At 38.3% G+C, this 15,794-nt stretch overlaps 1 protein-coding gene across 1 annotated transcript in view; it reads left to right on the forward strand.

Annotated features, from left to right (window-relative positions):
• The window catches only part of SYT1 (synaptotagmin 1), a 252,111-nt gene that overhangs the window by 182,681 nt on the left and 53,636 nt on the right, over window positions 1-15,794 (forward strand). The window contains exon 8 of the mRNA XM_008502538.2: window positions 11,698-11,815. Within this exon, the coding sequence (XP_008500760.1) occupies window positions 11,698-11,815 (118 nt within the window). The remainder of the gene's footprint in view (window positions 1-11,697; window positions 11,816-15,794) is intronic.

Consider the following 15,794-nt stretch of genomic DNA (forward strand, 5'->3'; position numbering starts at 1 on the left):
TCTAACATTTTTGCGTGTACTTACTGTACAGGAAATAGGTACAACTATTACAAGTCTGTGCCATAAATTAAAAGCTGCAGATCTTGCACAGCCTGTCTGTAACTCGTTATTTTATTCTTGTCATAGTAGGTTTTCATCCTTTCATTTTTCTTTTTCTGTGACTTCTAAACATTAACTTGGATATGACAATACATCAAAGCCCTCCAAATAGTAAACTTGTAACTTCACATTTGATCCAAATGTGCACATACCTCCCCAGCCTCTTTTTTTCAATGAGGACAAATTTTTGCCACTGCAATTTGATACGGCTGCTGCTGATGTTTCTCTAGATACAGGCTCATACTTTCCTACATAGCCAATGAATTGTGAAATAATTTAAAATCTCCTAAAATGCTTAATTATTTCTTCAGAATGTCTGTCTGTGATACTGATTAGTTGCTTTCTTAATTGAGATCACAATGACTTTAGTTTTATACATCAGACTAAAGGAAAAATATACATATATAGTCTGTTAAAAGTTACAACTTCTATGACTAAAAACTTGAAATCCAAAAATTTATGTTTTCTGATGTGTTGATTGAAAATGAGAACATATTTCAACTAAGATCTACTAGATTTGCTGCACCAATCATATACTGCAGAATTACTTGAGAATATTGGCTTCCTGCTTGGATTTCAGGTATATAGTTCTGCAATTACAGAATCACAGAATTGTCTCACTTGGAAAAGACCTCTTAAGATCACTGCTTCCAACCATCAGCACATAAAACAATAAAATATATAATATATATGTATATCAATATCTGTATCGTCCTTTCCACTAGAGCATGTCTTAAAATGCTTCATCTACACAGTTTTTAAATTCTTCCAAGGATGGTGATTCCACCACCTCCCTGAGCAAGCCTTTCCAACTCCTTACAATTTGTTGAGGATGACAGGTCTTTAAATTTGATCTATTATTTCTCTTGAGCCTGGACTAGATAACAGGAACACTTAGTTTCTGAAAAGAAGTATATCTCCCATTTCAAAAACCTTTCTTTTGCTTATAAATATTTGCATTTTTTAGTAGGGAATTGGGCATTTTTCTAAATGATCCAAGGTTTTCTGCCCTAAGTCTGGAAAACTTATAGATCTTAAAGAAACATTTTAAAGAAGCTCCTATAATCAAACTCAATGGAGGAAACAAGCAGTATCCAGGTAACAGTGCTCTTCCCTCTGTGCCAGCTCAGCAGGAAGGTGGCACAAGGAAACCCCCTTACAAAGTACAATTAGACCTTGATTGGGTTTGAAACAAGGAGCTGGAAACCCTCCAGTTCTCAGCCCACTTTGTCCTGGCTGCATGGCCATCGGCTGCAGTTCAGTTTCTTTGTCCTAGTACTTAGAATTCTTGCTGTATGCATTGTACTGTGTGTGAGATGTTGCAACTAAAAGCACTTCCTCTCTGACAAACCTGTTGCATTACTACTCACCATTATGTTAATCCTTGTGTCAACAACTTATTTATCAGCAGGAATGTTTTTCAAATCTATAGAAACAGCAAAAGATCTTCAACAGAACAAAAAATCTTTTGCATGTTTCCTTCAACAACCAAATTTACAACCATCTTATCAGTCATTCAGGTTTCAGTTGAAAGGACATGTTTTCTGTAAGGCCATATGACTTAACATTCATTATATTTCATTCCTATTGAATCATTACTAACGCAAAATTTTATGAGTTCTTAGTTTGTTTCATCTGTGTTTGGTATGAAGCAAATGGCTGGTAAGATACCACTGTAATTCCTTTGGACTTTTTTTTTTTTTTTTTTTTTTGAGTAAAATGGGAATGACATTAGCACTATTTTAGTCTTCTGGAGTTTCCCTTGTGGCCTAAGATTTATTAAAAATTAAGATCATTGAGTCAGGGATCTCATGATAAGTGCAGTCTTCTTTCCTAGCTTTTTATAGATGACTGCAGTGAGCTCTTTCTTTTGACTGAAGAGATTGATGAAATTCAGTGTGTGGTGTGTGTGGTATTGTTTGCTGTGATGACCTCTGATGAGCTGTCTTGTCTTCCTAAAGAATGTTTTAAGAGTTTTCCAAAGTGAAATAGCCAGGGAAAGTGAAGTAATAAAACATGTTTTTGCCAGTATGTATTTATCAAAAGCTTCAATATCTTTCACTAGTTTTATGCCTGGTAAGGGTATGTCAGTATATAGAATAATACATAGAACTAGTTAGCAAGGACTCATTCTTGAACTGAGTTCACATATTTAAAAAGCTGAATTTGCAAGGCATTGTAGAAGCAGGTATGTGTCATTTCAACTGGAATAAAACCCAAACCAATTGAAATTATCTGAGAAAGTATTTTTCATATTTCTGACTTCACTGAAACTAGGAAGCACTAGAACGGACTGGATCTGAGCTTTTCTAAGGGTTTTCAGCTTGCCACTTTTCCAGCTGCATATCCTTGACTCCATCTCATATTTTTAGGCAGTTTGAATGCTCTGGGAAAATCTGCAGTGCAAAAATTAGTAAAAGAGGACAGTGGAAGAAAACTTTCCAAATTAAGATGAGCAACGATACAGAAAGTGATTTCAAATTCTGCCTTGTAGCTTGTAGCACAGAAGCAGTGGATGGAAATAAAAGATGGCTGTGACTGGAATAAAATGATACCTGCAGCAAAAAGCTTTGTTCATCTTTAAAAACTACAGGTAGAGAATTAGCTTGTCATAAGACTTCACCCATCAGCTGTTAACTCCCATCAGACATCTGTCTGTGGTTTTTTCATTTGCAAATTCAGTTCACTCCAGCTTGCTGTGCTGTCTTCCAGTCTGCAGCCTCTTCCAGACTGTCACAGTGCCTGCAATGCAGTTAGGATCTTGCCCTGCCTTTATGGCTGAGTTTTCTTCTTGAAAAAGAGGCAACTACTGTGTTGTGGCTGTGTGGGATTGTGCCTGGGGTTATGGAATGGAGCTGCAGGTAGATCTGGAGCACCTTAAGGAGGAACATGAAAGCTAAACTGGTACTACAGCAAGCAGGAGATGAGAGAAAGGAGGACATGTGTCAGGGGAAGTTGAGTAAACCTGCCTGTGTTGGTATCACTTGAAAAAATGAACATTTCTTTCTAATGTAGAAAGAAATCACTGGACCAAAGGACCACTGGTACAAGGTCCACTTGTCTTGGTGGTCTGTTACAGAAGGAAAGGAACAAAATAGCTGGTTATGAAGGTAATGCACAAATTCCACTGCCTTTCTCTTTGTGGTTCTTGCAGATTGATTAGAAATATACTGTATAGTTTCAGTAGTGTAGGCACTGAATTCATCTGATAGTCTTTCCCTGGGGCTGTTGAACTTCAGCAGAATCTACCAGCAGCTGTAGAGTATTACTCACTCCATCATGCCAATCGTTCCCACCCACTGGTTTGTTTAGTCTGTTTATTCTGTAATTCATTAACCAATAATGTATGGTCATCATAGCAAGGACTCTGTTCATACCAGCACTCAATACAGTACCACATAGAGTGGTACAACTTATAAGTAAGAAATCTGTAATTGATTTGATTCTTAATTACAGTTCTCTGCTTCCTACCGATCTTATACATTTTGGGATGTATGCTGTCATTTCAATCCATAGTCTAAAGTGCTGGAGTCAATTGCTCTTGGCAACTAAGACACTCTTAACAGCAGAAACTATGTTAGCTAAGAATTAAGATGCCCGTACTTATGACAAGAGATGTTTTCAAGTCAAGCAAGACGACTGCACTCTGTGTGGCTTCCTATGCCCTTTCACAGGAGGACATGTACTTTCTGCCAAGTAAGTGCTCTGCACATACAATATTCCAATAATTGTGGAAAGCCTTTGTTATTTGACTTCTCACTGTGGATAAAAAAAAAAAAACAGAAACAAAAAAAAAGCCAACAAAACCTTTCAAATGTATTACATTTCCTTTCAATGTTGTACTTAGACTACTCACTAGAAGACTAGCCTTGTGACATGATACAGTTAATAAGTTTTCCATGCTGTCAAAAGTAATAATATTAATGTGCCATTCAGTTAAATTAATTTTGTTTTGTGCACTGGCCTGCATAAACATGAGTGACATTTAGAAATAAGATCGGGCAGGAAATGAGGAAAAGCCAAGTGGCAAAACAGAGCAAGATGCACACATTAAAGCAGAGAAGCCAGCTGCAAGCTTTTGTGGGTAGGCAGAGTTACAGAAAACCAGGTTATGATTTCAGGTGTGTTTCTTTTAATTCATCCCTCTCTTTCTGATTTAAGAAATTAATTTTCTTCTTATTTAATTAAGGACTCTGTATGTTTGGTAGCATTGTCTCTTGTTTGAAAATCAAAGTGCTTATCTACTAATCTTTGATTTCAAGTGCTGTCAGCCACAGTGGTTTCATTTTGCAAGAGGCAGCTGATTGTAATGCTTTTTAACTCATCACCATGAAGTGGCATTTTCTACTAACAACAGCGTTTTCTCTTTCCATTTCCTCTGCTTTTTAGAAAGCAGTAATAGAAATGCTTTCTCCAAACAATTAAAAATGTAATGAAAAAGACTAAAAGGAGAAAGCTGACAAAACCTGACTTGTTATTAACTAATATTGGCTGATTCAAATTATTGTGCAACTTGCTTTCAAATGTGATTTACCATTGTGTTAGAGAATACTGCATAATTTGAGCAGCTAAAAGGAATGGAAACTTCTACCTTTATACATATATATGTACATATTGCAATAAAAAGACAGATATTTATAGATATTTGCAAAGAATTTCTGTGTCAAGTAGAGCTGTTTAGAGGGGGGGAAAAGGTAGACTTTATTTCTGCAGGAAGATTCTGCCAGGTCTGTTCACTTTAAGTAAAGGTAAAAAATAGTGCTGGCAACAAAATTTCTATCACAAAGGAGTCAGAGAATGAAACTACAGTAGAGAAATCAAAAAGAATAGGAAATTAAACCATTTATTTTAGCTCTTCCTCACTCCTACTTTATGCCATGACCGACTCCCTGCAGATACCACCTCTTGATACCCTTAATGAATTCATGTCATTTGAAAGATTGTTCCTTGTCTGCTCTAAAACTTCTCCCTTTTAAAACTTAGCTCATGGACCTATGCTTCTGTTTCTGGTCTCCGTTCACCTAACATCAGTCTCCTTTCCATCTTTTCTTTAGTCTGTTGTCACTGCTTGTCCCTTTTTTACAGCATCAAAAATGGATCTTTGCCTCCAGTACCCTCTGTTTCTTCCAAGATCTCCTGCTGTAAGCTATTTCGCTTCGCTTTGCTTCTTAATTTACTTGTTAAGCAGCTTGTAACTGAACACTTTACATTAACAGAACTTCATTTTATAGCCAAGTTTGTACATTTGAAGAGGGTGTAACCTATGACAGGAGAGACTTTTGGTTACAGAAAATATGTTCCTCCATTTTGGAAGGCAGGTGGGTTATTCCTCCAAATAAAGACTCATTCTTGAATAAAGAAATGCCCAGTAGGTCACTTCTCTGTTCCTACTGTTTAAAAGATTTTCTTCAAAAGCACAGTAGGTACAGTCATGAAGAAGATTGTTCCTTACTTCCAGAGGCATTTAGCACCTATTTACTGATAGCTGTATAACAGTGAGGCTGTTCTGTTTATGGGCATGAAATTCTTTTAGACATCAAAGGAACTATTCTGCTTGTCAGATTAATGGCTTAGTTGTTAAAGTCCTTAAGTTTATGTTGACTGGGTTTATAGTTTAATATTTTGCTAGTCTGAAATAGCTACTTTTTTAATCAGCTTTTTGATTGAAAAGGCTGGGGAGAACTCTGCCTCTCCTATTCACTCTCAGTGCTTTATCCTGAAAGTAGTTCATAGAATTTGAGGTACAGTGGAACCTGCTGTTTATACATATTAATTTGATAGCGTCTAAACGGACTATAATAGCGGGCAGATGCTTTTGCTCCAGCTTTTCTTTCTCTTGCAGGTTCTCCTTTATCTTGCCCTGCTGCACCATTTAATTCTAGCCTGTTTATGCAAACTGAGTTTTAAAAGCTTCTTACTCACATCCCACTCCTTTGCCTAATTGTGGCAGAATCATCTGAATATTGTGGGGTCATCTGGTCCCTGATTTGCAAATATAAGAGAAAAAGACTGTCATTCATTCCTGAAGGTCCTGTTTGAAATTTTCTCCTTTGTTCTTCAACCATTTATTTATTTAAAAACTCAGTGCCTTTGAAGCTGGTAATGTTACAGACAGCTGCTGTGGCAATACTATTTCAGGTTTAAAGGAATAGGGGGACATATTTCCTTTTCCTAGTCTGATCCCTGTTTATCCTGAGGGGTGTAGAGGAGCAATATTTTCCCAGTTGTATATTCCAGCTATGCATACAGATTGATAATTCTGCCCACTCTCTATAGTGATGTAATTGAAGTTGTGGCTGGTCCACGCCATCCACTTATGTACCCATGTGATTCTGTTACTAGGATTACTGTGGCATCTTTGCAGCTTAGTGTATTCATGACTTACATGCCAAGAGAAGGATGTGGCTGCATTGGAGAGCTCCATGTGCAGACAGAATATGATGGCCTCAAAACTGTCTGAAGCCTGTGGATGTGGGAATGGGAGGGGGGGTTATATCACTACAGTTTATCTGGATTTCCCAAATTTGAAAGGCTAGTTTAGTTTCTCTTATAAACCACCTTGGCGCTGTCCCTGTTTTCTTCATAGAGTTTTAAAACATTTTAGTTGGTGAAAAAAAACATGCAGTAAATACTATGAGCTTCCACTGTAAATACTGATTGGTGGAATATTGATACTGGCCTCTATCAGGAACATCCTGGCCTGTGTCAGGAACAGCGTGGCCAGCAGGTCCAAGGAAGTGATTCTGCCCCTGTACTCAGCCCTGGTGAGGCCACAGCTCGAGTCCTGTGTCCAGTTCTGGGCCCCTCAGTTCAGGAAGGAGATTGAGGTGCTGGAGCAGGTCCAAAGGAGGGCAACCAGGCTGGTGAAGGGACTCGAGCACAGACCCTATGAGGAGAGGCTGAGGGAGCTGGGGGTGTTCAGCCTGGAGAAGAGGAGGCTCAGGGGAGACCTCATCACTCTCTACAGCTCCCTGAAAAGAGGGGGTAGCCAGGGGGGGTTGGTCTCTTTTCCCAGGCGACTTTCAGCAAGACAAGAGGGCATGGACGTAAGTTGTGCCAGGGGAAGTTTCGGTTGGATATTAGAAAGAATTTCTGTACGGAGAGGGTGATCAGACATTGGAATGGGCTGCCCTGGAAAGTAGTGGATTCTCTGTCCCTGGAGATATTTAAAAAGAGACTGGATGTGGCACTCAGTGCCATAGTCTAGCAACCACAGCAGTGGTTCAAAGGTTGGACTCGATGATCTCTGAGGTCCCTTCCAACCCAGCCAATTCTATGATTCTATGAAAGAAGGAATCCAAGAAACTTTTCTTCTACATTCTATGATTTTGGGTCTCTGCCCATAAACCATGTCCATTTGTGTTTCTCAGGCTTATTCAAATATCCACAATCAAAACTCGAAGTCTGAAATCTACTTCACTATGTTTATACTTTTCTTCTACTGATTATTTTGGAGTCTTGGATCCAATTAGGAAAAAGCATATGGTGCTGTGGCTAATTAGTTTGGTGTTGGTTTACCAAAAGAGCTGCAAGTATCAACTTTCTCACAATATCTTCCACAAAAATGTGGAGAATGTTTATATTAAGAAGACAGATATTGTTACTAGAGACTCTGCAGTACAAATGAGATTAATCTGCATAGATAGCATTTTTCTCTGCAGCTCATTAGGAGAGCGTAGTGTCAAGGCAAGAATGACTGCTGACAAATATGAGAAGAACTCTGAGACAGGCAGGAGCCACTTAGACTCATCTCTAAAAAGTCCAGGTTCTCAACAGGGCTTCAAATAGCCTTTCCTAAGCAGAAGTGTTAGCAGTGTTGTCTGTGTCATTTATGTTCTGCTCCATTGCATCTTCTTTAAATGTAATGAAGTTATGAAGTTGCTTAGATGGAGTCTTTAGATTGGTGTTTAAGCATTATACATTAATAGGTTACTGTCTATGAACCTCCCAGTTGGAAGTTTCTAACACTAACCTACAGTTTCCGTCAGAGATCAAAGTAATTTACTAACATAAATTATTTATACATAGGGCTGAAAGAAATTCATAATAACAATAAGGCACCTCCATGAGATAATCACCATAGCAGAAGCACTCATCTGTACCTCATAGCCCTGCAGGGGTTTGTAATTATCTCCTGTGATCCACACTTCTAGTGATTGCTTTTTGTTTCTTGATAGCAGTGCTGCCACTTGCAGTATTTTGCCTGACAATTATTTTTAAAAATTAAATAAATAAAAAAACAACCTAACAAAAAAATAGCTTAGGAATATAAAACTTATGGCTGGCATGCAAAGAGAAAATGTTACAAAGAAAAGAAATATTAAAGACATGCAGTTTGTACAGATTTTAATGACAGCAAAAGAAGTACAAATGTGATTCTATAAGCATTTAGAGTTACCTATAATTTTTCTTCAAGTTATTCACTGGAATGAGCCCATCATCTGCTGCTATTTCCCATGGCTTGCTGATGATCTGTGGAAAACTGGCAGTTTACATGATGCTGGCTCCTTCTCTGTTTCCTGTAGCTAAAATTACATTAAAAGAGCCTAAAAATACATTAAATGCTCTTATGAAATTACTCTTTTGTGTAGACAATTGTGGTATTTGCACAGAAGTATAACATGATTACAGATGGATAATGGCTTGTGAGAGGTGATGGTCACCGTGGCAATAACTGTGTTCATCAAGTACATCCTCCAGCCTCTGCTGAACCACTCATATCAGAAACAACAAATCCTAACACCTTTTTATACTTACTAAACACAGTAGTCTCAATACAAGCACAAAAAAACAAAAAAAACAAACAAACAACAAAAAAAAAAAAAAACAAAAACAAAAAAAACCAAAAAAAAAAACCAAGAAAAAAACAACCAAACCCAAGTCAAAAAACAATTGGAATCATAGTGTTTATTTAGTACTACCCAAAACAGATGTTTAGGTGGTCTGTCAATGAGGAACATTTCTGAGGAATAAAAGGGAATACAAGTTCCCATGCTGCTGTAGCCAAAGCTCTGCCCAGGGAGTCTAGAGGTGAGTCCAGAGGCCTTGATTGCTGAGTGATATATGAATGCAAAGGTCTCTTAAGATAAGGGACTAAAACAAGCTTTCAGACTGTTTCAGTCTTATTCAGAGCCACATGAATCAACCGTGCTAATTGAAACCAAGTCTACCACATGATAGAATGGCAGAGAAGACTAGGCAGCTGGGTGAGCTCTGAAATGATAACAGAAATCGATAAGCAATTGATTTCTTCCACTCTGAACAAGCTGCAAGTGATAGATCAACTTCTTCCATTACCCTTGCCAGTATGGACATCCAAAACCAAATGTCATCCAAACAGGAGCACATTTTGCTGTCCCACTACTATTGCTATGCAGACTGTACAGCTGAAATCCACATTTCCATGATATGAGTCTATGCTGGGATTTGTAACACTATATGCAGACAGGGAAGGATAGGAAGTTCTTCCATAGAAGTGCAGTCTATGGAGTTAAAGACATCTTAGGTTATTTTAGATACGAGTTATAAATGTAAATTTTCTGATACTATGATTGCATCTTTTGAGCAAGGTCACGATGTCATTGTAGCCCTCTGGAACAGATAAGGTTCTTTAAGGTACTGCTCCCCAGTGAGCCCCTTTCCAGCCTGTAGAGTCCTAATCTACTTAGCTGTCCCTTCTACAGAAGCTGTGTTATATCTTTGATCCTGCTGCTTCTCTTAAAATCCTTCTCCAATTCTATCAAACCCTTTTTGAGCTGAGGAGAGAACCATAACTGCATCAGTTTTCAAAATAATAGCATATGTGCATTCTTCACTGCATTTTTTATGTGATACACACCTTTGACATCACAGCTATTTTTGTCATGTTGTCTCTTAGCATTTCCAAATTATACATAACTGTGTTTATTCTGTGTGTTTTCTGACCACTGGTGATGGCTGAGCTGATGTTCTGCAGAGAACATTACAATCCTTGGCTCTCCTTTCTAACTTGTAATAATCCTTTCAAAGGCTGTCATTTTACAGGTATTGCATTATTGTTGCAGTTTATGAGATTTTTTTAAATTAAAAGGAACAACAACTACATGATACTGCTCTTAATATATACTACTGTGGTCCATTATTGGGAACAAAATCCCACATACTCAAGGAAGTAGACAACACACGTTTTAATAAGGGAGAAAGATATAAACTCTGAATTATAGCTGAGCATCTGGCATTAATCCTTCAGATGGATATACTGCAGATGCTAATCCTAACTTGGATAAAAAGTGATTGTGAGGAAGAAGTGAGAGCAGAACTGCCACTGATGCTGAAAATTTGACTTAGTGGATAAAGTTCAGTTTCTCTTAAATGACTTGGAAGCTTGGTTATATCTTTGATCCTGCTGCTTCTCTTAAAATCTTTTTCCAATTCTATCAAACCCTTTTTGAGGTGAGGAGAGCACCATAACCAAAAAATGGAACCAAAGAGAGATATCTTTGTACTACTGTGCTTTATACTCTACTGCCAGAATAAATTGTGGAAACAAACATATGCCATAAAAACTATTGTATTTGAAAGAGTAATTCTTTGCTGTCTGAACTGCTCTATTGGAGTGCTCAGTGCAACTTGATTCTTCTTGTCTCAAAAGCAACCTTGTTGCCCATCTGGAGATACCATTGTGCCTGAAAGGAAGGAAGAAAGCAGCTTGGATCATCCAAGTGATCACTTCTAAGCAGTGCTCTCCTCCTTTTCTCTCTCTCTTATGTCTGCAAATTTAAATCTATCATTTCCCCTTTAAAAACATTCCTGTAATTATGAATGCAATTCAGCTATTCCTTCTGCCAGGACTGTTAAGAAAGGTACCAGGCAATGAATTGCAAAAGGTTGCATTTGGCAGGATCCTAGATGGCCACATGGCTGGAGTAAAAACTAAATTGTCCTAACTGTTCCTGATGTGAGGAGGGATGCACTGTGTGCCTTTGGTTTTGGTTTTTTGCCTGTCAGCTAGGAGACAAGTCTTTTTTTTAAGCTGATTATTTTGTGCTTTGCGTGTTTTATGCTTTTCTTGGTTTTGTGACAAACTGTGATGAGAAAGACTGATGCTACTGTTTTATGGAAGACAGCCTACTGGTTGCCTATACATGTGTGTTAATTGATTTCCGCTGAAACTCTACCTGGAAGGGGAAAAAAAACCACAGAAACAGTTATGACTTGGTTTAAAGGGTAAACAGTATTTGTGGGACTATGTCAGGACTGAAATTCAGTATACTACATTGTGTGTATGTGTATATATATATATACTTATATATACACATAGATATTATAACTTACTTTGCAGCCAGCACATAATCTTGTCATTTGGCTCCATACACAGCAGTTGCCATGGACTTGAGTTGCTGCAAGACATCTGAGGAAGTTAAGGATTCAGCCTGGGCAACTTGAAGCAGATCTCTCATCTTGTTCCTTTGAATGTTTTGTTTATAGAAGGAGTTTGAGATGCAATCCTGTTACTTTCCTGTGAGGATTTCCAAATCGCATTTTAAAAGGTACCAAAAATTTATTAAAACATAACAAAAATTATAAAAATATAACACCATGTCCCGTTTGCTTTTACAGCAAGAGAAACTGGGTGATATCTGCTTCTCCCTCCGTTATGTGCCTACGGCTGGCAAACTGACTGTCGTCATTCTGGAGGCAAAGAACCTGAAGAAGATGGATGTTGGTGGACTATCAGGTATGTGCATAAAAAATCTGCTTGTGGGTTTTGCAGACTTGCAAGACAGAAAATAAACTCATTTTCTCTTGGAGATCTTTGGTTGAGAAGGTAAGTGCTCTTGTTTGCTGGCTGAAAAGTGCAGTTTTTGTTTTCTGAAGGATAGGACATGACAGACTGTATCAGAACTCTTTCTAGCTTTTAAAAAAAGGATTTCATTATATTTTACATTCCACTCTAACTCTAACTCTGAAGAGTTAACAGTCAGATGACAGTGCAAGCTCTCTCTGCTTTCCTTCTCCCCTGTTACCTGGAGATAGAGACTATTCAGACAAGAGACAAAATTCTGACTACAATTCCTATTGTCTGTTTAATCTCACAAAACGTGAACATTTCCATGTAATGTTACTGATAATACATAATAGAGGAACTCACCACAGGTCACTATGCTGACTGCTGTTTGAGGTGCTAGGATTAATTGTTTCTGCATCTGAAAGACTCAGGTCTGATTGCTCCTGTGTGCAGAGCAAGGAGTCCTCTGTGTTTGCTAGTACACCAGCAATCAAAATGAGAGTCATGAACTTGGGGTAGTCAGTGAGGCTGATGTTTCCAACATACTCATCACATGCTAGTCCTTACAATCTTTAATGATAGTAAAGCTATACACACCATGAGTGAGATGGTGTAATCTCTAAGGGAGGATGCAGTCAGCACATCCGGGCTGTGTCTCTAGGGAAGGGCTGTGTCTCAGGAACCTGGTGGAGCCTTGGTGTAGGCTTTTGTTGTCTGTGTTTGGAATTACTTTTGGCATTACTGTCTAAACTGCCAGTTAGCTGATACCAAATTAAATAACAAGATGCTTTATAAGGAGAGGTCTTTCCAGGAGAATTTTATTTTATATACCTTCTGTTTAAAAGGGACCATTGAGAATGAGGGTATCTCCAGCACAGCTCTAGAGCTGAAAACTTCTACAGCCATCACTAATACACAGACAACGTAATTGCTGATTTTGAATTAGCAAGGAACAAAAAAAAGTCTTTTGCTTTTGTTTTCTTAAAATATCTACTACAAGATGTTACATACAAAATACACATAGAAATGGCAACTTGCTAAAAGCAAGGAGGACCTTCACAAAATGTGAAGAAACAAAGTGTCTTACCAGTAACCAGTTATCATTTTTTTACCTCTGCATGGCAACGGGCATAATGAATTCAGAGACATCAAAATATTGTTGTAGTTATTACCTCAATCAGGTCTGAATTTTTCTTGTCTAAAATGGGCTCTGGATTAGGACAAATCTTTAATTCTTTCCGGTATTGTACTGAACCAATAGTGAATTAATGTTCTTAAGCACATTTACTTCCTAGTTGTTTTCCAAAGAAAGATTAGAGTCTCATAATGAGGAAATGTGGGGAATTTTGACTTTACAGTAGCTCCAAGAGCCAAAGAATCTATATTCTTTTCTAGGCTTTGTGAGAAATATGATGGATAATGGGTACTCAGCTCATAAAAAAGGAAAGGGGAAACACTAATGAACGAACTGAAGACCTTCTACAAACTTCAAATGGGGCAGTGGGATGCATTGTGTTGAAAATAACTCTGAGGAACTCTCTTCTACATGCTGCAGCACACAGGGAACATTTAAAAATATTTCTAGGGGATGACAGGTTTTGTTCTCCTTTTTTTAGGGCCGTGCCAAACTAGAAACATCGTGTTCTCTCAGAGACAAACAAACCCAATGGGATACCATGATTGTAGCAGGAATTCAAAAGTCACTGACAGTGATAAATGGCAGTTAGTACGGTGTTCCTGAGGCAGTAATTACAGATGAAATACTGTTCATTTAAAGTGGATCCAGTATCTTTAGTTAGGGAATATATCTTTTGAATAAATTATGCAGAAATAGCTTCTGAAATCAATCTGAGATTCTGTTGTCATTATTCACACTAAATAATACCTGCTCTCAAAGTATGGTACTGCTAAGAGGTAATGAAGGTGACAGGATTTTATCTCAATTAGTGAATGCTTTCCCCACTAGTTTTGCTATTTTCTCTAGATGCTAAAATGGCTTTTCAATTTGAAAAACTGAACGTTTTGGATTGCAGTGGGTGTTGCAAGGAAAATGTTAATAATCAAATGTGATCTCAAACTGAATGTTACCTATATACACAGCAGCACTTACTGTCAGGAAAAGGTGAAAATTACTTAGCTGTCACAGATGGGGGGAAATCATAGAAGTTTGTCAAAACCAGGCAAAAAGTCTTTTTGTTATTCTCACCAATTTTTGAGAAGATGCTTGAAAAACAGATCTTTGGAAAGGGCTTTGCTTTCTCTTTGTGCCTCTTTGTGGAGGTTACCTGCTTTGCAGAAAGAATCCTAGAATCACAGAATCATCATGGTTGGCAAGGTTCTTCAAAATCATTGAGTCCAAATGTCAAGAAGACGCTAAGTCCAGGCTCCGGCAGAAGGTCTAACAGAGCACTGACAAGCATCCACAGCACAGCAGCAAACAACTGTGCAGTTTCCTTCTTTTTGCTTCCCTCCACATCTTATTACTCCTAATAGTAAATATAAGCCATACCTTTGCACCTCAGAGATGTGGCAAGCTTTAATATTTTATGTTAAACATTTATGTTCTCTTCAGTCCCAATACAAAGAACCAGTCACTGTGGCTTACTAGACTTCTGATCTATTTAGCAATTCATTAACTCCATAACTGTGGTCAATTGGACTTAAATACCTGCTGATTTTTAACATGGATATTTATATTGTGCAGATAGCCCAGTTACAGAAGTATCTATCAAAGGCAAGAGACTGATCAAAATAGACTGAGACTTCTACTGCCTTTCCTAGCATTTCTGCAGGGTTTCTATTGGTGAAACCTTAATCCTGCTAGTCAGTGTATATATCCCATTTATTGGTTACTACAGTTGCAAAAAAGAGTGTGATCTCCAGCATTTTGAACTTTTCCATAAATTTTATTAGCAGTCAAAAGCCAAGCACAAATTACTTTGGAAACAGACAATAAAACGCAACAGAGTAATCATTGAATTTATTAGACTACTTGTAACAAAACCAGATCACCTCTCTGAGCAATAAACTCCCAGGTCTTAAACTTAATTGCAATATCAGGCTGTGACTAAAGCAAATCTTGGCTCAAATTCTGGAAATATTCGGCCTCAACTCATCAAGTCACCACAACAAGTCGAAATTATTACTTCTGTAGAGCAAGGGCCTCTGGCAAACAATTATGCATGTTTTAAAATGGCATTTTAATTATTTAAATTATATTCAAATGCATTTTTAATGAATCAGACATCTGGCAAATGATATGTAGGAATTTAAGCCATGAAGAAATTATTTTTATTTGTCTGAATTTGGTAACCTTGTGCTACATGGCTTAATGGGTATCCTTCACCCAAAATGTCTATGAGAATTAGTAGCTTGGGTCCTAGAGCAAATAAAGGGAATTTAGTCTCATGGAATCATAGAATGGTTTGGGTTGAAAGGGACCTTAAAGATCATCAACACAACCCCCCCTGCATGGGCAGGGACATCTCCCACTGGACCAGGTTGCTCAAGGCCCCATCCAACCTGGCCTTGAACATTTCCAGGGAGGGGGCAGCCACAAATTCCTTAAGCAACCTGTTCCTGTGTCTCACCACCCATGTAAAAAGCCCAACCCCAGATTTATTATAGACCCCCTTCAGATATTGGAAGGTTGCTATAAGGTCACCTCTCAGCTTCCTCTTCTCCAGGCTGAACAACCCCAGCTTCCTTAGCCTGGCTTCATAGTGGAGGTGCTCCAGCCTTCTGATCATTTTGGGGCTCTCCTCTGGACACCTTCCAGGAGCTCTGTGTCCTTCTTAGATTGGGGACTCCAGAACTGGACACAACACTCCAGGAGGGGCCCCACAAGAGCAGAGCAGAGGGGGAGAATCATCTCCCTTGACCGCTGTCTGTGCTCCTTTTGATGCAGCCCAGGACAGGGTCGGCTTTC

The sequence above is a fragment of the Calypte anna genome, chromosome 1 (assembly GCF_003957555.1).
Source record: "Calypte anna isolate BGI_N300 chromosome 1, bCalAnn1_v1.p, whole genome shotgun sequence".
Taxonomy (NCBI): Eukaryota; Metazoa; Chordata; class Aves; order Apodiformes; family Trochilidae; genus Calypte; species Calypte anna.